Source organism: Cyprinus carpio, chromosome B9 (assembly GCF_018340385.1).
Source record: "Cyprinus carpio isolate SPL01 chromosome B9, ASM1834038v1, whole genome shotgun sequence".
Classification (NCBI taxonomy): domain Eukaryota; kingdom Metazoa; phylum Chordata; class Actinopteri; order Cypriniformes; family Cyprinidae; genus Cyprinus; species Cyprinus carpio.
Genome location: NC_056605.1, coordinates 14752675 through 14775505, shown reverse-complemented (window position 1 = coordinate 14775505; position 22831 = coordinate 14752675). Strand labels below are relative to the sequence as shown.

The following is a 22831-nucleotide window of genomic DNA, read 5'->3' as shown; positions in this document are numbered from 1 at the left end:
TCCCAAGAAAAAAAAAAAAAAAACTTTGATAGTCTGGTCATGCAGAGGACCATCTGGAGTCAGAACAGTTTCACTTCTGCTCACAGAGTGTCATGATGGGATCATCTAGGTGACTGAATGTGACCAAAACATCATTGATGGCTGCAGGCACCTCATGCTGACTCAAGAAAAATGTCCAGTACTGTCCAGGTACACCTGGTGATATGAAGGCCTTTTCTCTTTCATTGTAATAGATTTCAGTAAGAGTTAGACTTAAAGGGATAATGCGCTCAAGAATGAAAATTAATTTCCTCATGTCGTTCCAAACATTTGTGCAGTATGGCAACTCTGTACCACAATGGAAAATGGTCAAAAATGTAGTTTTCTATAAAACTATGATTTCTTTTGTATTTAAATTCACATTTCCTAAATTGATAGATGTATATACTCGGAACGCCATGCAAACCAAAAATATGTCACAGTGCTATTATGAGGGAGCACGTAGCTAGGAGACCAGGAGTACATCAACAAGGAATTTAATGATAATCAGGAAAATACAAGTAGCACAGGATGTAGACATAAACAATACCAGACGCTGAATTAAAGACAGGGAACACTATTTAAACACCTGATAAGATGAGGGGAAGATGAGACACACCTGGGATCAATAAAAACAAATGGGGAACACCTGGAATTAAATCAACAAAATCAGGACAGGAACAGGAAACTAACCAAATATGGGCATAAACACTGGGACACAGGGAGCACATGGGGAACAAAACACAACACAAGGCTGATAAAATAAGTGGATCTCTATCATTTAACGTTCACTGAAGGCTAACTCATCCTAACTATTGGCCTTTCTTTAATATATTGCAGTATTCATTTTCTGAAAAGAAGAAAATATCTTGCTATTTATACATACATACAACTATACTACAATAAACACTTAAAATACATAACTGTAATCATATTATTGATGCTACTATCTATAAAAAAATCCCAATGGGGATATACATTACTGCAATTCCACTGTGGTACAGCATTGCCATATGGCAACATACCTCTTTTTCCATAGTGGTATACAGCATTGCCATCTGAAAACATTGATATTTTCTCAATTTACAGTAAAACTACATTAGATAAAGTTAAACTGTTGATTAAAATATCTCAATTACATTTGCAGAAATGCTGCTAAAAAAAAAAACCTTGAGAACGGGTTATGATGAGGAAATGGGGTTAACAGAGCAATTTCTGGAGCACTTCAACAGGTGTCTTCCTTGTGAGGGTGACAGTGGGAAAAAGCGTTTTGGACAGACATTCAAATGTCATGTGACTTAAAAAAAACAGCACATCATTGTCTACCTTAAGGCCCCCTCTTTTAATTCCCATTGTGCAATATATTATATTTTTCAGAACAACAAGGAAATTAGTAGAAATTAATTATTGCAACTCTGTACCATAGAGGAAGAACCAGAGAGCACCGTAACATTTAGTTTTGACTTACATCACTCTGCGGAAACGGCAAAGTTCTTTTTCACGATTCTCTCGCCTGGCCAGCTACCAGTTCAACCACTATAGCATCTGTGAATCCATTACTCTCTGTTCACGACAGGGCACTCAGAAATACATCAGCAGTGACCCTCTCTGCCACCTGGATGGCAGTAGATTACTCAGAAAGCAGGCAATCAACGGCAGCTGTGAGGAAAAGGCTGTACAGAAACGATGGTATCATGTGAGCAAACATCTAACTGCTGGACCACGCATACTGGTGATAGCCATGTTTTGCTGAGGAAAAACTGAATCCAGAGTGATAAAGAATAAGTATATTCAATTTCATAACTTGCTACAAGTGTAGCTTTTAGAATAGAAAAGAGGCACTAACTTAATTTCAAGAGCCTTGACTGAGAAGCAGCTGTCATTTTGAGAAGCAAAATATGGTTTGCATAATTTTGCATAATATTGATTATATTATACATTGACTATACTACCCCATAAATATATATATCAGTGGTGTTCTGAAATGAGAAGGAAACGTTTCTTTCTTTCTTTCTTTAAATCAAATGTAAATTCATGTCCTAGACATATCTTGGTTAAACTAACATTACTTACACTTTCAGAAAAAGAAAAAAAACAATCCTATTTTAATTTTTTTACATTAAAAGTGTAATCAATATTCTATTTATTAAAGGTGACATATCATGAAAACCTGACTCTTCCAGGTTTTAAGTGCTATAATCAGGTCCCTGGTTCATCTACAAACCAAAGAAAACGTGAAAAAGATGAACCCAGTAACTTTGCTTTGGTAAGCCTTTTCTGCAAGCGTCTGTTTTCGCTCCCCTAGTGATGTTCCTAAGGGAACTCATTATAATATTACCGCCCCTTAATCTGTAAGTTTCCACCCACTTCACCGTCATTTTGATTTGAAAGGGGAGGGGAGCAGCAGCTCATTTGCATTTAAAGAGACAGGCTCAAAAATGTGTTTCTGCTTCCGATCAAAATAGGCATTTTCAAAATGATATAATAAATGATCAGTGGGGTATTTTGAGCTGAAACTTGACAGACACATTCTGGGGACACCTGAGACATATATTACATATTGTAAAAAGGGGCATAATATGTCTCCTTTAAAGCCAAATACTAAACTCATCATGTTAGTGTTTTTAAAAACCATTTATCACATTGACCAATCACAGCTGAATATAACCAGTCCATTCCAATCATATTGCGATGGAGGCATTGCCTCCTCTCATGTCCCATTCATTCTCAATTACCCCCCACCAGACTCACCGCATGCTTTAGGGGGTCTGTTAAAACTCAATGGGCTCAGGGGCTAACTTTACCTGCTGGTGTTGCTGTTGCTGTTTCTTCAGAAAAATTAGTGATTTATACACTTCTTAATGATATGTTTTATAATATTGCCATTGTTTTATTTTTGTACTACAAATTTTATTCTCCGAGGCACTGACTCCCTTGACCCTGTTATAGATATATGTAGATATACATAAAGAAGTGGGTCATGCTCAAGAAGGGTGCATTTATTAGATCAAAAATACAGGAGAAAACAGTTATATTGCGAAATAATAAATCACTGTTTTTAATTTAAGAATTTTTATATGGCAAAGCTGAATTTTCATCAACCATTACTCCAGTTTTCAATGTCACATGATCCTTCAGAAATCATTCGAATATTTTTATTTGGTGCTCAAGAAACTTTTCTTATTATTGTCCATGTGTTGCATAATATTCTTGTGGAAACATTGATACTATTTTTAGTTAGGATCTTTGATGCTAATTTAAAAGAACAGCATTTATTTGATTTTTTGTAACAATATAAAAATCGAAGCAAAAATATTATTTCTCTAAAAAACTTTTAAACAGAATATTGCATAATAAATGTATTGTATGTTTAAATGTTTGTTTAAAAACTGATTATTAAACTGAGTACAGTAGGTTCACAGTTAATGTGATGAAATATACGGTTGCTCTGACAATGATGTAAACTTGAGGAGAACTTAAAACACATTTTCAGAGAAAAACACCAAGAAAGCTATTTCTGAGAAAAGCTCTAGAGTGACCACTTGGTCTGATATTTTTTTATTTTACATCTAATGCAATGCCATTCATTTTTAAGTGTTTTGGTGCAACTGTACATCACTTACATGTATGCATAGCTAATGGTAACTTGGCAGTCGAGTATCTGAATAGTTAAAGCAGCAGCTGTAAACCATCACTTCAATTTGAAAGTGATAAATAAATTCCACAAATTCATCATTTCTTAATGAACATAATGAACTAGAAAGGCGAAATGAGGTTAACATGTAGGCACCCCCACTGAGACGCTTCGGTCTCTCCTGACTGTGCCCATGTCTGAATCATGTTATTGTCTGCATCCAGTAATTGGCAGAACTGGCAGAAACACACACATGCACGTTGTAATTATGGTAATGATCTTGCCAGTTCTTCTGACATTTGCCAAAGTGCTTTTCATCTTGCAGTGGTGAATAACAGAAAAGAGAAAAGTTTGGGGAAAGTTAGACGACTTCTCCCTCCTCAGGGAAAATTGCCTCAGTCTTTGAACTGTTTCCCAGGCTGTCACTTGGTTCTCACGCCGTGTTATTAAGAGTCTGACAGTTTTTCACGTCGCTTTTACTTACCCCAATGGCTGTCAGAATGGGGACCTGGTAGATCCATTTGATGTTTCCTGCACTCAGCTCCCAGCATCTGCACAGATAAGGACAGATCGAATGATAAATTAACCAGCACACATGGATTATGATTCAGGGGATATTTAAAAGGCACAGAGCGAGACAGTGGCAGAGGCAGATAAGAGAGAGGCAGATACATTTCTAGTCCCAGAGGCAGTGCTAACACAGTAATGATACACTGTACTTCACTGTGCATACTGTATAGATCAAAAGGACCTAGTTTAGTCTCTCTCTCTTCTTGAAGTCACTGACCCACTCCTTTGCTTCATAAAACGCCGCTTTATAATACTCATTTCCATTTGTTTACCACCAATTTGTTTCAGCATTCATAATCCCATTACAAATGTTTACTATGATGTGCAGCTGAATTGATAATCTATCGTGCAGAGGATATAGTCCATAAATAGGATATACTGTAAGTATTCAGAGGGAAGCAGAATGCATGCAGTCTGGAGAAAAACTAGAGTCATAATGAACATTCATTAGTAATTACCTCAGAATCACAAATTGATTTTATTTATCCTCATTTAAGAAACTTTAGTACCACAGATGATTCCTAAATAAGGGTACTGCAGGCAGTTGGGCAGTGTATCATGTGATAGTCCACAATACTTTCACACAAAGCAACAAAGGAAAGAGTGCTGTTGTTTCTTTCACCTGAAGGATGCATAAAAATTACTACTTTTTACATAACAATATGTCACTACTTTTTACATAACAATAGTAAATAAAAAAAGCTTCACAGCAGAAAGACATCAATAGGGACACAATGGAAAACCATATTTGTATATAGTAAATAAAGGGGGGAAAATCTGAATATTGTGACCAGATGGGTATAAATCTGAAAAACAACAACAACAACAACATATGAATATGCTGAAGCAATATGCCACGAAAGGCAGTATATTACAGTGACAAAATGCAAAACTTAGTGCTTTCATAAAATGTTAGAAAGATAAACAAATACCACTGTTCAACAAATAAATGTACTAATAATCCTTATTCATCATCTTCTTATTAAATGTATTATAAAATGGATAGTTCTGGTCCTTGATTCTAGTTGGTTGTGCCGTGTTCGTATATGTTGTAAATTACACTACAAACATACACCTTTGTTTACTTCTGTGTGTTGTTCGGCAACCACTTTACTGAACCAAAACTGTTTCTGAGGAACTACATTGTTTGGTGGAAGAATACTGTCATTATTTATATCATTACACTTTATTTGCTCGTTTTTTTTTTCTGTGAAACCTTACTTTGTATATGGAATAACCATTTTATAAAAGCAATAAGCCCCGTGAAGCCATGGTTTACAGTGAATTTGTAACATTGTTAGGCACGACGAACGACGCAAAGCAAAGCTGCTTTATTTTAGTTCATATATCTCATAACTGTTGCTGTTTACAGTTGCCAAGCAACACGGCAACATGCCACATTAATATGGAATTCAAATGGCAGCCAAAGACAGATTGTAGATCAATTTAGTGGCTTTGAATGTGACACCTTCAATCAGATTTCTGATTTGAGACGAGGTCTTTGCAGTATATTGAAGATTTGCAATTAGTTTTGTATTATTTGTTGACTATACTGCAAAATTAACCAATACTTTGAACATCTCAATAATTTAACACACTTTTAATTGAATATTAAGTTTTCCTAAGATTGCATTAATATACCTGCTTCACTTGCATCATGATTTTTTTTTAACAATAGAGTGCAAACACAGATGTTTTAAAAAATCTATAATATTTTCTCATTTCTGAGAATCAGTTCTTACTGTTTCAATTAACCAGTTCAAAACATTAATTTTCTACAGTGTCTGTAGAGATGTTTTATTAAAAAAATATGTCTAATATTCCAGAACAAATGCTGTACACACATATTGAGATGAATGTGGAATATCAAACACCCAGACAACATTTGTATTTACTCATTTGGCAGCCAGTGTAAGTTATAATGTATTCATAGCTTGTATCAGTATGTGTATTTCCTGGGACTCAATCTCATGACCTCAGCACTGATCACGCTACCAGAATGCAAATCAGCTAGATCAACTGCTTGATGATACATGTAATCTTCTTCACATTTGCTTTCCAGAGTGTTATATCTCATGGTCTCGCAGAAAGCCATTAACCCACCATCACTCACAACTGACAAATGTCAGGAGACTGACAGCTCATTTTTTGCCTTCTCTAAATGAACGTTTCGTTTGCTTTTACTCAAGTGAAATAAAAGATCAACTAGATGTCAGAGTAAAGCTATTTTTATCTTTAATAACAAGGATGTTAATTAAAAAGAAATTAAAACTTTAAACAGTCTAATTCATTTTCAAATTATTCAGTTATTATTTATTCTTGTTTTGTGTTTTCTGACAATCTTGATTTACTGTATGTTAGTTTAGATTATGTATATTGCTAAAGAAAAATATAGTATTGTTCAAAAAATACATATGATACAGTACATAAATTGCATATGTTAAAAAAACAAAATTTTAAGTATTTTCATAGCTCAGATTCAGTTATAGATTATTCAACAGTTAGTTTTGGTGACTCATTTGGTCAAGCAGTAATCCATGAAAAATAGTTTCAACAGATGAAAATAGTTTCAACAGAAGCCAAGAAACACACCGTGTAAAGAAACACACACTGGGGTTTCACGCCGACTGGCAAGAGAAACCCTGCTCAAAATGAAGGGGGAAAATATCAACACTTTATTGCTTCTGAATAGAAACTACAAAATCAAACCTATTCTTCAGAACTCTTCAACTTTTGCACAAGTTCAAAATTTGCACACAAATCACACTAAAATACACTTATAATAAAGAGAATACGGTGTCTATTTACTCAAAGTGCAAACAGCCTGCCTTGATGGCAGAAGCTATTTACACTAACTCCACCCACCAACGTGAGATTGGAATAGACAACATTACAAATGACGATTGCTATAAGCAACAGCTCCAGTGGTGTAGATGGTAAAGTGCATGCTGTAGTCTGTTTGATGCGATCAATCCTAATTCACATCTGCCTTTTGCCAAACTTTTTTTGTCTGCCTTTTCACTTGTCATATCACATCGGAAAGGCATTTATTTTCATTAAGAAATGAAGGAAATACTCAAAGTTAAGAAGTTGAAAATAAAGTATCGGGTAGGGTTAGGGTGGGTGTAGGAAGGGCTTTATTGTCCCAATAAGGTGCCATCTATTTAATATTTTGAATTAAAATTATAATTTGCACTCAATATGTTATTATTGCATACTATTTTATAATGTACTACAATACTAGCAGATAATTACAACTATTTGCAGTAAGTATAAATAACAGACATTCCTGTTATTTTAACACAGTGTAAATAGAATTTATAACTATTTGCACTTAGGCTAGTGTAAATAGCATATCGCTAAGGAAATCCTGCTATTTTCACTTAGTGTAAATAGCCTCTATATCTATTTACTGTACACTTAGCGCAAATAGACGCTGCCTGAAGAATATACTATATACAGTAGTAAGTTATGTAATTACACAAATCATACTATTTCGGAGTGTCTACTTGCATTAAATGCAAACACCCACCCTTGTTGGCAGAGGCTATTTACACTAACTCTGCCCACAAACATGTGATTGGGATAGTCAACACTACAAAAGACACTTGGTAAACATAACTTCGTAGATGTAGTGTCGTACATGATAAAGCACATGCTTTTTGATGTGATTGAGCTGAGTTCAAAACAGGCTTTTGCCAAACTTATTTTGCTCCCTTTTCAAATCTCATATCAAATCGGAAAAAGCATTCATTTTCAATAACAATGGAGGAAATAATTAAAAGGTTGAAAATAATGTATTGGGTAGGGTTAAGGTAGATGTATGGAGGGCTTTATTGTGCCAATAAGTTGGCATCCTTTTAATAAATTGAATTAAAATGAAAATTTACACTTAATACATTATTATTGCATAGTGTTTTATAATGCACTACAATACTGAGGTGCAGATAATTGCCACTATTTGCAATAAGTAGTGTAAATAGCAGAAAATCCTTTTTTTTTTTTAATAGTGTAAACAGAATCTATAGCTATTGTCACTTAGGCCCCGTCCACACGGAGACACGTTTACCTGTATACGTATAAATTTATATCGTATTGGTGTTTCGTCCACACGGATCCGGCGTTTTAGGAGAGTGAAACCCATATTTTTTTAAACCGGGTCCCAGAGTGGATAAATCTGAAAATGCCACCCTTGCGTTTTCCTGTGAACTGCGAATCCGTATATTGGGGAAGTCATGGCCTAGTGGTTAGAGAGTTTGACTCCTAACCCTAAGGTTGTGGGTTTGAGTCTCGGGCCAGCAATACCACGACTGAGGTGCCCTTGAGCAAGGCACCAAACCCCCAACTACTCCCCGGGCAGCGCAGCGTAAATGGCTGCCCACTGCTCCAGGTGTGTGTTCACGGTGTGTGTGTGTTCACTGCTGTGTGTGTGCACTTTGGATGGGTTAAATGCAGAGCATGAATTCTGAGTATGGGTCACCATACTTGGCTCTATGTCACGTCACTACATTTTCTGAAACGATGACGTCATCAGCCCACGTCTCGCCCTAGTCAGACACGGCTACGTCACGTAACAGCAACCAAAATTACTGAACAATTGTCTTTTTATTAAGTAAAATTAACACTGGTTAATAAATGTATTGTTCCATGTTTGTTTGTATACCGCGCGCATAGTTTATGCACATAGTCCAAGTCTTCTTCTCTGCTTTAAGTGTATCTCTGTGGCAGAATTACAGCGCCACATACTGGTCTGGCATGTATACTACATTTTTTTTGTGTCGGCTTTGTGGTTTCGTGTGGACGCAGCTGTTTCTTGAGACGAGGGGAAAAAAAAGATTGGATAGGGAAAGCTCTGGCTTCGTGTGGATGTAGCATTAGTGTAAATAGCATATCGTTAAAAAAATACTGCTATTTGCACTTAGTGTAAATAGCCACTGCCATGTTATTTTAAGTGGCCCAAGTAATCTCAACCAGTCGTAATTTTTTAACATAACCATTTTTTCCCCTTCCTTCTCAACCTTGAAATGACAGTTTTTCACAATCAATTTGAGACTTTTCTCCAATGCAATGTACTTGTTCTCAAAACAATTAGCACAGCCATCCAAACACAAAATGATCTCAACCAAACCATTCAACTTTACTGCAAAATTAAGCACTGCAATTTTTTCTAGTAATGCATTTATTAAAAGTAAATGTTAACATCAAATCTATAGTAGTGTTCTCTACTGATCATAAAACACATTCAGCTGTAGATGCACAAATATGCTAATGAAGATACATGTTTATTGCAGGGAGTTTTGTTTTATATATATTGTGTATATCTAAATTAAATAAAAATTGTTATCCAACACCTGCCTATGAGAAAAAAACTGCACCTTTAAACTTAAAATCTGTTTGTGCCACCTTTAGCAGAAAGAACTCCAAATAAACTTTTCTGTTGACTACAGATCAGTCTTTTACAGCACAGTGGTGGATAAATATATATTTATCTGACTTTTTTACCTGGTGAAAATGCTAGTGTTCTAATAATTTTGGCCACCACTGTATATACAAGTGTGTTTGCTGTATACATGAATTGTACTGAATTACTGTCTTGATCTTGCCTTTCATTTGCATTTGAAAGAGAATTTCATTGCATTTTATGTTGTTTTGGACCACCATGTCAATGCTTCTGTTCCATTCAAAATTATCTTGATTTTCCACCTGAATTATCTCAAACTAAAATTCTGAAAAATGTTTGGACATTTACAGTAAATAACAGAAGTTGTCCCAGGAGGACTCGAGGTGCCCCCCCCCCCCTTCTCTAAAGGTGAGGCAATGATTTTTTACATGGTCAATTAGGTCAATTCTAATTTACAGATTTTCACAATCGATTTGACACTTTTCTCCAATGCAGTGTACTTGTTCTCAAAACAATTAGCACAGCCATCCAAACACAAAATGATCTCAACCAAACACTTCAACTTTACTGCAAAATGAAGCACTGCAATTTTTTCTAGTAATGCATTTATTAAAAGTAAATGTTAACATCAAATCTATAGGAGTGTTCTCTATTGATTATAAAACACATTCAGCTGTAGATGCACAAATATGCTAATGAAGATACATGTTTATTGCAATTCTTCAACAGGGAGTTTTGTTTTATATATATTGTGTATATCTAAATAAAATAAATATTGTTATCCAACACCTGCCCATGAGAAAAAACTTTGTGCCACCTTTAGCAGAAAGAACTGCAAATAAACATTTCTGATGACTACAGATCAGTCTTTTACAGCACAGTGGTGGATAAATATATACTTATCTGACTTTTTTAGCTGGTGAAAATACTAGTGTTCTAATAATTTTGGCCACCACTGTATATACACGTGTGTTTGCTGTATACATGAATTGTACTGAATTACTGTATTGATCTTGCCTTTCATTTGCATCTGAAAGAGAATTTCATTGCATTTTATATACACTAAATATTTGCTGCATTTGCATCATTGAAGAAAAAAGTAAGAAGGCTGAATCCATACTTGACAAACTCTTGTCTCAACATCATCAGCCACAAAGGAAGAAGCCTCTAAAGGAGAGGCCATGATTTTTTTTCCATAGTCAATTAGGTCAATTCTGATTTCATTTGAAATTCATCTACACCTTCTTCCTCTCCTTCCACCCACTTCCTCTATGTCCATGTCTTCTTACAGTGTCTCCTCCATCTCCTTCCGCTACACCAGTGCCCTCTTCTCTAATCATCTCTTCTCCATTTCCTTCTCCTCTCCTCTTTTCTCACATCTCCCACTCTGCTCATCTCTTTCTACCTGTTCCACTCTTCATCCTTTCTCTCATTACACCCCTTTCTCGACCCACTCCCCCTAATTATAGACTTACACTTTCTTTATCCCCCTTTTTTATTTGTTTATATTTATATTTATTATTATTACTATTATCATTATTATTATTACTATTTTGCATATTTGTTCTCGCTTTTTTTATACTTTCCATTGTATTATTACTCTAAAGCAATTGTGATGAATGTGTAAACAATTAGGAAAACTGCATTTCCTGTGTTGTGTGTATAATTATCCAAATAGTTATTGGTTTAGGGCCAATCGAAAATATACCATTTTCAGTTGATAGAATGACAAATTACATTTAGAGTTACATTTATAGTTAGTTATATTAGAGTTCTGTTTGTTGTTTTTAGACAAATGGTACATATGCTTTTGATTTGTGTAAAACCTTTTTTCAGATATTTTAAAGTATTGGTTGGTTGTATTAACTATTATAAAAACATTTGAGAGTTTTGTGCACATTGTTTTGAAAAAATGGTTTGCATGATTTGTAATTTGTATGAAATGAATGTAAACGTACAAACTGTTTAGGACAATTACAAAGTGTTCCGATCACTGTGTTAACTGTTTTGAGAATGGTGACCTGAATTTGGAGAAATGTGTCAAATCGATCGAGAAAAACTGTAATTTGAAATTCATCTACACCTTCTTCCTCTCCTTCCACCCACTTCTTCTATGTCCATGTCTTCTTACAGTGTCTCCTCCTGCTCCTTCCGCTACACCAGTGCCCTCTTCTCTAATCATCTCTTCTCCATTTCCTTCTCCTCTCCTCTTTTCTCACATCTCCCTCTCTGCTCATCTCTTTCTACCTGTTCCACTCTTCATCTTCTCTCTCATTACACCCCTTTCTCTCCCCCTAATTATAGACTTACACTTTTTTATCCCCCTTTTTTATTTGTTTATATTTATATTTATTATTATTACTATCATCAAATTATTATTATTATTATTATTATTATTATTATTATTATTATTTTGCATATTTGTTCTTGCTCTTTGTATACTTTCTGTTGTATTATTACTCTAAATCAATTGTGATGAATGTGTAAACAATTAAGAAAACTGCATTTCCTGTGTTGTGTGTATAATTATCCAAATAGTTATCGGTTTAGGGCCAATCAAAAATATGCCATGTTCAGTTGATAGAATGACAAATTACATTCAGAGTTTTATTAGTTACATTAGAGTTTTGTTGTTTGTTGTTTTTGGACAAATGGTACATATGCTGCTTTTGTGATTTTTGTATTTTAAAGTATTTTTTCTATATAAAAACATTTGAGAGTTTTGGTTCTGTTTTGAGAGAACGGTGACCTGAATTTGGAGAAATGTGTCAAATCGATCGAGAAAAACTGTAATTTGAAATTCATCTACACCTTCTTTTCCTCTCCTTCCACCCACTTCTTTCTATGTACCATGTCTTCTTACAGTGTCTCCTCTCCCTCCTCCTGCTCCTTCCGCTACCAAGTGCCCTCTTCTCTAATCAATCTCTTCTCCATTTTCCTTCTCCTCTCCTTTTTTCTCACATCTCCCTCTCTGCTCATGTCTCTTTCCTACCTGTTCCACTCTTCATCCTGCTTCTCTCATTACACCCCTTTTTCTCTCCCCCTAATTATAGACTTACACTTTTTTATCCCCCTTTTTATTTTGTTTATATTTATATTTATTATTATTACTATCATCATCATTATTATTATTATTATTATTATTATTATTATTATTATTATTATTATTATTTTGCATATTTGTTCTTGCTCTTTGTATACTTTCCGTTGTATTTCTACTCTAAATCAATTGTGATGAATGTGTAAACAATTAGGAAAACTGCATTTCCTGTGTTGTGTGTATAATTATCCAAATAGTTATCGGTTTAGGGCCAATCGAAAATATACCATGTTCAGTTGATAGAATGACAAATTACATTTAGAGTTAGTTACATTAGAGTTTTGTTTGTTGTTTTTGGACAAATGGTACATAAATGCTTTTGATTTGTGTAAAACCTTTTTTCAGATATTTTAAAGTATTGGTTGGTTGCATGAACTATTATGAAAACATTTGAGAGTTTTGTGCACATTGTTTTGAAAAAATTATTTGCATGGTTTGTAATTTGTATGAAATGAATGATTTTTTTTTTTTGCTGCAGTGATTTAAAAAGCATTTTTGCTGTGCTTAATGTGTACTTTACACATTTCTTGTTTTCAGATGGGTGTTGTTAATAGTCTTGTAAAGAGCTTTTATTATTGTCTTATTATTAATGTCACAAGTTCTCCTTTGCTACCTAGGGATATTAATTGTTTCCCTAGTTTCTGCAAACGTGTTCTGAAATGCAATACAAAATATCAACTAATTTTTGATATTTCCTAATATTGCAAAAGATTAACTGATGTCATGTGACACCTGTATGTGACCCTCTTACATGCAGTGTGAATTTTAGTTTAAGCTACATTAAAGATACAATTTATGATCAGTTAAAGTAGGCCACCTTAACAACACCAGTAAAAAAAAAAAAGACTACAGCTAAAACAAAACCTTATGTTGATAAAGTATGCTTGAGAAGCAGCAAGTTGTTGCTTGAAGACATTTGCTATACCATAAGCTGCAAGAATACAAATTGTGCTCTCGAGGGAGTAAGACAATGACATTCAGCAAATGTTTGAAAATAAAACAGGGAAACAAATGACTCAGGCATGGTCCAACATCAATATAAGTTGAAAACACCACTTCATTAAGATGAGCTGGTAATAAACAGCTTTAGCACTGCAGTGGCGTTTTAACATGAGAACACAAACATTTACAGATCTAAGACAAACACTGACTCATCTAATTAGTTTCTAACTAGCTTTAGCTCTGCGTTGCCACATCATGAATGAGAATTAACATTGGAACTATACAAACTAAACATATAAAAAATATAAAATACTAAACACTACCGTGACCATTTTAACACACTTATTATTTGCCTTGTTCAGTGTTAGTAGACTATCTTTGTGCCCACTTTTTATTTACTTTTCTTCTTAGTAAAAAAATAAAATGTACTTTGCGGCATAAAAATGTTGAATCTACTTTGTAACCAGGGCTGTATGTTTGAAATAGTCTCTTATTATGCCCATTTTTTAGCATTTTGATATTTTATATATTTTTATATATATATATATATATATATATATATATATATATACACACACACACGCACACACACACACACACACACACACATATAAACATATATATATATCAAAATGTATATTCGCAAGATGTTTTATATATATATATATCTATATATATATATATATATATATATATATATATATATATATATGTATTTGTGTGTACAAAAATCTTCCCCTCAGTAAATGTGTATATATATATACGCACACACACACACACACACACACACATACATACATATATCCCCCTGGTTGAAAAAAATTACAAAAATCTTCCCCTCAGTAAAACCACCATCCCCCTTTACCATCCCCTTTGGATTAATAATGTGTATTATGTAAAACTTATCATGCAAACTAAATTTTAAAATGATCTACTTAAGATAATTCACGAATTACATCGATTGGCACAAAACGGTTCAAGTGCAACTTTTGAATTTCTTTAAAAAGAAGACAGCAGAAAATGTATGATTTTTCCTTCATTAGAATTTAAAAACATTCCCCAACATAATGTTATTATGCTTTATGTGTAACTGTGAGGGATTGAGAGGGAGCTGACATTTGCAAAAACCAAACAAAAACACATCTTGAGAGTCCAAAAGCATTCACTGTGCGATGAAGCTTATAATTCAAGCAATTAAAGAAAAAAATAGCCATGTATGACTTTTTATGTTTTTATATTAATTGCAAAAGCAATGTACTTTTCTGAATATCAGTAGGCCTACATGCGCGAGCACAAATGTGCTATTACTTTTATACAACTGTGCATAGTTACACGGTGTTTCGTTCCTTGAATCAATCAGTTTTTGAATGAATAAAGCTCTTTCTGATTCTGATTCTGATTCTGATCAAGTGAGCCAGTGATTCAACGGCCCATTCAGATGGACACTTTCCCTGCGTCCTGATTTGCATACTATCCAGCCTTTCTTCCCTAAATACTATTGAAAATTACTAATATTGCATAGAATTTTGGATGGATAGTATGCACATTGGGACACAGGCTTGTTTCGGTTTTAATCGAATCAGCCCTTTTGAACTAATCATTTGATTTGAGCAATTCAATAAGTAATTTATTAAAACAGGGGCTTGCTGCCACCTGCTGTTGGTTTTATTGTCATCATTATTTATCCAGGACAGGCCTAAACCAGCCAAGGTTTCAGCACAAAAGCACATTTAGCAAAATATTGTTTAATTATCAATATTGACCAAAATTTCTCTATTTCAGGCCCAAAAAGGGTGGAAAAAACTAAAAAAAAACTTATTAATAATAGTTCATTTAATAAGGCTAATTTTTCATTAAATAAAAACCTTTTTAAAAATTAGCCAAATTTTGTAATCATTATGTAAACACATACAAAAAGAAATTGACCCCCCCCCCCCCCCAATTTATTTTTTTTTTTTTACAATTCGACCACTGCACATACAGTAAGCCCATATTTTCATTTCTACAAAGATGATTAGGACATGAGGGCAAGTGTGGAGGATGAACACATGAAATCACCTTGCATCTGCCAGCGTTGCCCTGACAACTGCCCAAGCTGCAACAAAAACAGCGGGAACACCTGAAATGAAACAAAGAAGGTGAAAGGTACATTACAATGAACTGTATTTCACTGAACTGTAAGTGAAAATTATGGTAAAGCTAGTGGTAATTTTATCAATCTAATACCAACACAAGCAATATCAAATATACATTTTATGAGACTAAACTGAATTTGTAAATTAATTTGAGAACTAAAACTTCACTGACATCACATCCATTAATATCATGTGGACTATCCTAACTAAAATGCAATGCTATTTTTAGTTTACTAATTTAGTATGCATTCAGTAAAACACAATAAATGTCATGAATAAAAGCTAACATTAATAAATGGATGTTAAAATGTCTTAGGACATTGTAAGGAGGCACTGAAGTATGACTGAACCTTCAACGTCTCCCCAGGGGTTCAAGAGCACCTGCAGAGATTTGCACTTATAGATGGATATCCTGTGGACTATTCTCAATAAAAAATACTGCTTGTTAACTTATTGCCAATGGAGTGTTTTTTTGTTTTTGTTTTTTTCATTTCAAATACTGGACAGGAAGAGCATCTGTTCTGTCTGGTACATCGGGAACTTGATTGAATATTTCAGTTCTGGCAGAATGTCAAAATTATTATTATTATTTATTATTTTTATTTATTTATTTATTTATTTATTATTATTATTATTATTATTATTATTATTATTATTATTATTTATTTATATAGTTAAAAACTTATTTTTGATTCATATTTTTTATATGCCCTTCATTACACAGCCCAGTAAACAAAATCAAGTAAAAATCTTTTGATGACAGGAATACTGTAGTCAGGAATACAGGGATAATGTATGCAATATATAATTTTGAAAGATTTTTTAATTAAAAAATAAATTATAATCAAAATATTAATTCAAAATAATATATAGTATAATAATACAGTAAAAAAGAAATAAAAAAATAGTATATAGAAATGTAATCTTTAATAATATTTTTTTTTCTGCACAATAATTACTCAATTCACTTAAAATTGAAAAACTAAGACTAGACAGAATATCAGTTATTCATCTCGACATGACTGAATCATGATGTTCTAAACTAAAGTTAAGACCAAAAGAGTCAGACATTGGGATGCTGAAATTCAAACCATAATAATACTAAAATTTGACTCTTAAGTATTTCTCTGCTTTTGGAAAACCCATTATGATGGTATTATTTAACAAATTTGAATATTAATTCATTTTTACCATGCATATTTAATCTTGAGTGGCTCAGCCACTAAATGAAAAATGCTGCTTCCTGTTGATGAGATGACCTCAGAAAAACCAAGAACACATCATGCATATCAAGAAGCAAAACTGCCTGGATCTGAGGGTGAGCGTGTCAATCGAGGGTGCCCTCCTCTCAGACAGCAGTTCCCATGGCGATGGTGGGGTAACTGTTGGAGTCTGGGATTATCTCGTTGAAATAATGGAGCTTATTTTATATCCTTCAACAGGAACACATGCTGTTTTGGATCTGATCTTCTAGCATGAAAATCTACTTGTCATTAAGACATTTTCCGGTAATTCAGGAAATAGGTGAGAAGTCAGTCTGTGTATGAATATCTCACTGTCACGGAATTTGTACTTTCATCTATTGAATCAATTCTTAAAGGTACAGTCCACCGAAAATGAAAATTTAATTATAGATTTTTTACTCATTTCAATGATTTTCTTTCCCCTGTGGAACACAAAATAAAATATTTTGAAGCGTATTTATTAGTGGTGGGCATAGATTAATTTTTTTAATCTAGATTAATCTCACTGTAATCTTGGAATTAATCTAGATTAAAATGGCTCATTTGAATTCTGCCGAAGTCATTCAAATTATGTTCAATAAGATGTACTTGTTAGTACTGATAGAGCTGTGCTGCACTCAAACATAGTAGTTTGACGACGACTCTTCCCCTGCGCTACATTGCTTGGCCTGGCATCTTCTGCATTAGCTAAGGGATGCTTTGCGTTTAGGTTGTACTTGAGACTGGAAGAACTCCTACAGTAAACTAATTCCGCATTGCACAAGTTGCAAACAACATTACGCCTGTTTCACACATAGGCCTACTCCGTCTGTAGTGCATATGCGTTGGATTTTTTTTTACGCACCCATGTTAATGGATTCCAGCGTTCACGTGGTTGTGGTCCGTCAGTGTGTTCCAGGAGCGGTGAGTCTGCACAGTGCAGCGATCGTTGTACCGAGTCTATTTTTGTGGTGCTGCATGCGCTGAATTAAAATGACAGCGCATTGTTTGCGGTAAAAATTAACATGGATTGACACGGAAATGCAGTAATTTCACAATAAATGTATACTAATTAAAGCCTACTGTGTTTTCACACCAACACATGGGTTTTTGGCTAGGTTTAAGACAAGAAAAAAGAGCACCTTTAGATAAACGAGGCAACATGATATAGGCCTATACACTTTTATGGAAGCAGAAAAACAAAGTTCATTAAGAACTGTGCGATTGCTTGTAATAAAGAGCGAGGCACGAGAGTCGACTGTTTCTGTCAGCGGTGCTTTAATTTTAAATATTTGCGATATCCCAACAAGAAAAGTAGGTTAATTGTTGTGTTTAAATGTTTTGTCGCTTGCTTGAGCAGCTTATTGTACAAACCTAGAAGTCAAATGGATGAATAATATGTTGTTTATATTTATTAAGTTTATACTAATGTCTATGATTATGAAAGATTGTTACTGTTCTGTGATAAGAGTCACAATTTGTTTTTTTGTTTTTTTACATGGTTTGAAATATAGAATGATGAACAAATGTTGTGTTTGTGGACTAAACAGCCGCGGATCAGTAGCGGACTGCAAACGCGTCCTGTGGTGAAAGCACAATGAGTCCGTGCTGCTTCTGCACCACACACACACGGACTGCATACGCACTGCAGATGGAGTATGTGTGAAACAGGCGTGAGTCTTGTCGAGGTTTTTTTTTGGGGAAGCTTGGTAATTTCACAGTAGGCATACACACAGGCTCGAAGACTCGTTCTCGCCCCCTACAGTGCAATTCGTCTAGGTATACATCCGCACTAAACTATCACGGTGAAAGTCATCATAGCTTGCGTAGTATAGACCCAGCTCCCAAACCCAACTTTGAGAATAGATTAACGGCGATATTTTTTTTATCGCCCGATAAGAGTGTCACGTTAACGAAGCACATTAACGTCAATAACGGCCCACCACTAGTATTTATGCAGTTCTTTAAAAACAAACAAACATTCCTTATTGCAAATTCAGTTGTGATATTGCAGATGTAAACATCTTTTGTCTATTTTTTGTCAGCATTAAACTATAGTGCAGAGTATGGAAACTTCAGACTCAAACTCCTTTTACGTTTACAAAAAAAAAAAAAAACATACAGGTTTGGAAAACATGAACGCGGGTAAGACAGATATGTCCTCATTTTTTTGAACTCTTTAAATAATTATGAGACCAAAATTTTCCTTTGCCACAACAATTATTGCATCACATAGCACGGCTTAGTTTCCTTCTCTTAGCAATGGCTCTATCAAATAAATATGAGCCCTTTACGTAACACCCTCTGAACACAAATGATTTCACCTCATTATGACTATATTACCCCAATCAGCGTGACATTATTGTGTACTACTTTCACAGACTTGACCCGTTGGTCATTAATAAGCCATGCTGAGCACATTCACAAGAATGTAGTGAGCAGCCGCTCCTAGAACAGGGAATCTGCATATCAAAGGTGCCTCTATCTCTGCCCTTCCAGTAGGAGCACATCAAACAGCAATGACAAATAAATAAAGAACACTTCAAACTTGAAACCACTTAAGGAAGCAACCTCTCAAAACAAACTGCAGTGAGCTATCGTTGTGCTGTTTTTCAGTGTGGGAGCGAAGAGAAGGGTATATAAATAATAGCTGATTGGTTTCCATGTAGACATTTCTCAGAGGAATACATAAGATACAGATTCAAAAGGCAGCCATCTCTGAGGTGGGATCTGTATGTTCAGCAATAGAAAGAAAGCACTGCATCCCCAGATAAACAATACCTTAACAACTGCAGAATATACGTGGGATGGCCACCAGCATCCCCACTGAATTAACTTAACTGCTGGTTTGACTAACACAATGAACTCCATGCAGAGAACGATTCTTCTGCCGGCAGTTGAGACAGTTGTTCTGTCTTTGTAATAGGATTAGACACTGTTCAGACAAGAAAGTTGATGAGAAATTTGAATGAGACCTCGTTAATATTTACAGTAGTTCCCAAACATCCTTGTATTGCATCACTGTCAAAGTTTAGCTGGCTGAAAACTTGGATATTCAGTATTCAGAGCTCATTAAACCTCTCTGTCAATTTAGTAAACTGTGTTTTTGGTGTGGTGTGTATTATTGTGTATTACAATGTGATTCCATTTGACAACATGCTATAGATAAGAGTACACATGAAGGGAAATATATTTAATATAAATTCTGATCAGTAAGAATATAAAGATTGGGATCAAAAATATTTTTTTAATGAAAAATAAATTAATAGTTTTCAGCATGGACACATTAACAAATTCAAATGTGACAGTACTGTAAATACATTTTTAATGTTGCAAAAGATTTCAAATAAATGTTGTTCTTTGTTTTTAATTACCAAAGAATCCTGTATTATGCTTTCCACTAAAAGTGTAATCAGCACAACTGTTTTCAACAGTAATTATATTCCATCACTGTCAGAGTTTATCTGGTTAAAATATGGGATATTCCAGCCCGATCTCACAGGAATTCGTACATATTTTATGAGGTGGCTAATTCGTTTGAATACGTACGACCTCAATCGTACAAATGCATGCAATTTTCGCTAAATCATACGTATATTACGAGTTGCACAATTCATATAAATTTATACAAATGACCTACACCTAGCACCGCCCCTAAACCTACCCATCACTGGGGTCTAGACAAATCGTACAAAATCATACGAGTGAGGTCGTACGTACGAATTAGCCACCTCGTAAAATACGCACTAATTGGTCGTAAAATATGTTGGATATTCAGGGCTTATTAAACCTCTAATTAAAAAAAACTCTCAATTGATCATTTGCTTAATGTTTTTATCTTTTTCAGCAAAGGAATGTGTAAGAGCAACAATTTATGACAATTAGCAGACTTACAGTAAATCTACCATCTAAATGCATAAGGATATTTGAGGCTAAATACTTCAATATAAATATTTTCAAAAAGATAAAAGTATGACAAATAATAATACAATCTAAAAAAAAAGATGATGGGACTGGTCACAATTTTTTTTTTTTTTTATATTTTCACCCCTTTTAATCTACTTTTTGCATTTACTAGTTTATTAGGAATGCTTGTGCAGTATGACATGAATTCTTAATAGCACACAAAACAATACAAGGTCATGTAAACTGCATGTGCAATAATTACAATACAATTAAATTTTTACATTGAGCTTAGCCTGTCACACTGCAGAACTTACAATATAGTTTCCAGCAGTTAAACTCCTATATACTACATTATTATCCACACAAATAACATAGTAGAGCTTTAAGTTATTATTTTCTTATTAACACATTTTTTTATATATATATTATGTGGAGGCATCAGAATGCAGAACAGACAGAACAAACTATTTATTTTGCCAAACAGATCAAACTTATTTTATAATGTAATTGCTGCGTTTTTTTCCGATAACACAATTATCACCAGCCAATTCTCACATTAATACTATTAGAATTTGCTAAACTGATTACAAATTTAGCTATTATAAACACACTGCTGAAACCCAAAAGCTTGTTTATCAAAGTTCCACAAAGGAAGATCGTTTGATTCTACATGATTCTTTAGATGTACAATATGTATTTATAAAGCCTCACATTTCTTTTTAAGCCACAGGTTTAAGGGCAGTGTGAACATTCCATGGCACTCAAGTGGCTCAATATCTCTGCAGGTTAATTTTGCTTGGAGTTACTTCTACTAGCAGCAGGGAGAGAAGAACTCCACCACAAAAAAAAAAAACATAATACATAACAAAAAAAACACTACTTAAAAAAAAACAACAAAAAACAAGGCAATACTGTACTGAACTGAACTCTCTGTCCAGTATTTGTCAAGTACAGATCATAATTCATATGGTCAATTAGAGTGACTCTTTTGTTTTTTGAAGCTATTCTATGTACTTCCTGCCTGTGGTTTCCTTCCTCTCTATTCATCTCTTCTCAGTATACACCTCTCTTTGTTCCACCAGGTTCCTCATTGTTGGCTCTCTATGGGTTTTCACAGTCAGCTCAGTAAATTGTGTTTCCTGTGTGATTTGTATTACTGTGTATTACAATGTGATTCCATTTGGGTTCAATATTTTTTTTTCTTCGAAAGAAATTAGCAAGGGCACATTGAACTCGTCAAAAGTGAGAGTAAATATAAATGCTGTTATTGAAATTTGTATGCACAAAGGAATCCAGAAAAAAAGCATTCCAACTGTTTTCAACATGTGCTAATGTATATTTGTTACAGTATCTCTCTCATTCACATGCACACAATAGTTATTATATAATAGCAGCCAGCTATAGGCAGTCAAAAATGAAAATATGAATCGAAAAACTATTGGCCTTGTTCTTTGAGGAGAGTACAATTACATGTCATGCAGCTATCCTTGAAAAAACAAACATAAACAAACAAAATAAATAAATAAATAAATAAACACCAGCAGCAACATTTCATTTCTCAAGAAATGTTACAAACCCAACAGAAGCGGGAATATTCACAAATTGCCTCTTCCAGGACAATCACTACCATGATATACTCACCCCACCCGATCAAAGTGAAGCCCCACAGGTACTTAGAGTCAGACAAGAAGGCCATGAAGATGAGACTGTGCAGGTACAAGCCCTCCACCAGGATCCAGTAGTAGTTTGTAGCCAGGAAATAGATGAACAGCAAGACAGTCACTTTACAACCCATCTAAAAATGAAGAGCGGAGCAGAAAAAGTCAACACTCATATCACAACATGGCAGTTTTGATTGAACATATAGTGGCTGGGAAGCATTTTTTTTTTCTTTCCATAGAC

General features: G+C 34.3%; 1 protein-coding gene across 1 annotated transcript in view; it reads right to left on the bottom strand.

Annotated features, from left to right (window-relative positions):
* LOC109098352 (parathyroid hormone 2 receptor-like) overlaps positions 1-22831 on the bottom strand; it is an 80151-nt gene that overhangs the window by 19502 nt on the left and 37818 nt on the right. The window contains exons 7-9 of the mRNA XM_042731113.1: positions 22571-22724; positions 15724-15784; positions 4137-4203 (exon numbers count right to left, since the gene is read on the bottom strand). Of these exons, the coding sequence (XP_042587047.1) occupies positions 4137-4203; positions 15724-15784; positions 22571-22724 (282 nt within the window). The remainder of the gene's footprint in view (positions 1-4136; positions 4204-15723; positions 15785-22570; positions 22725-22831) is intronic.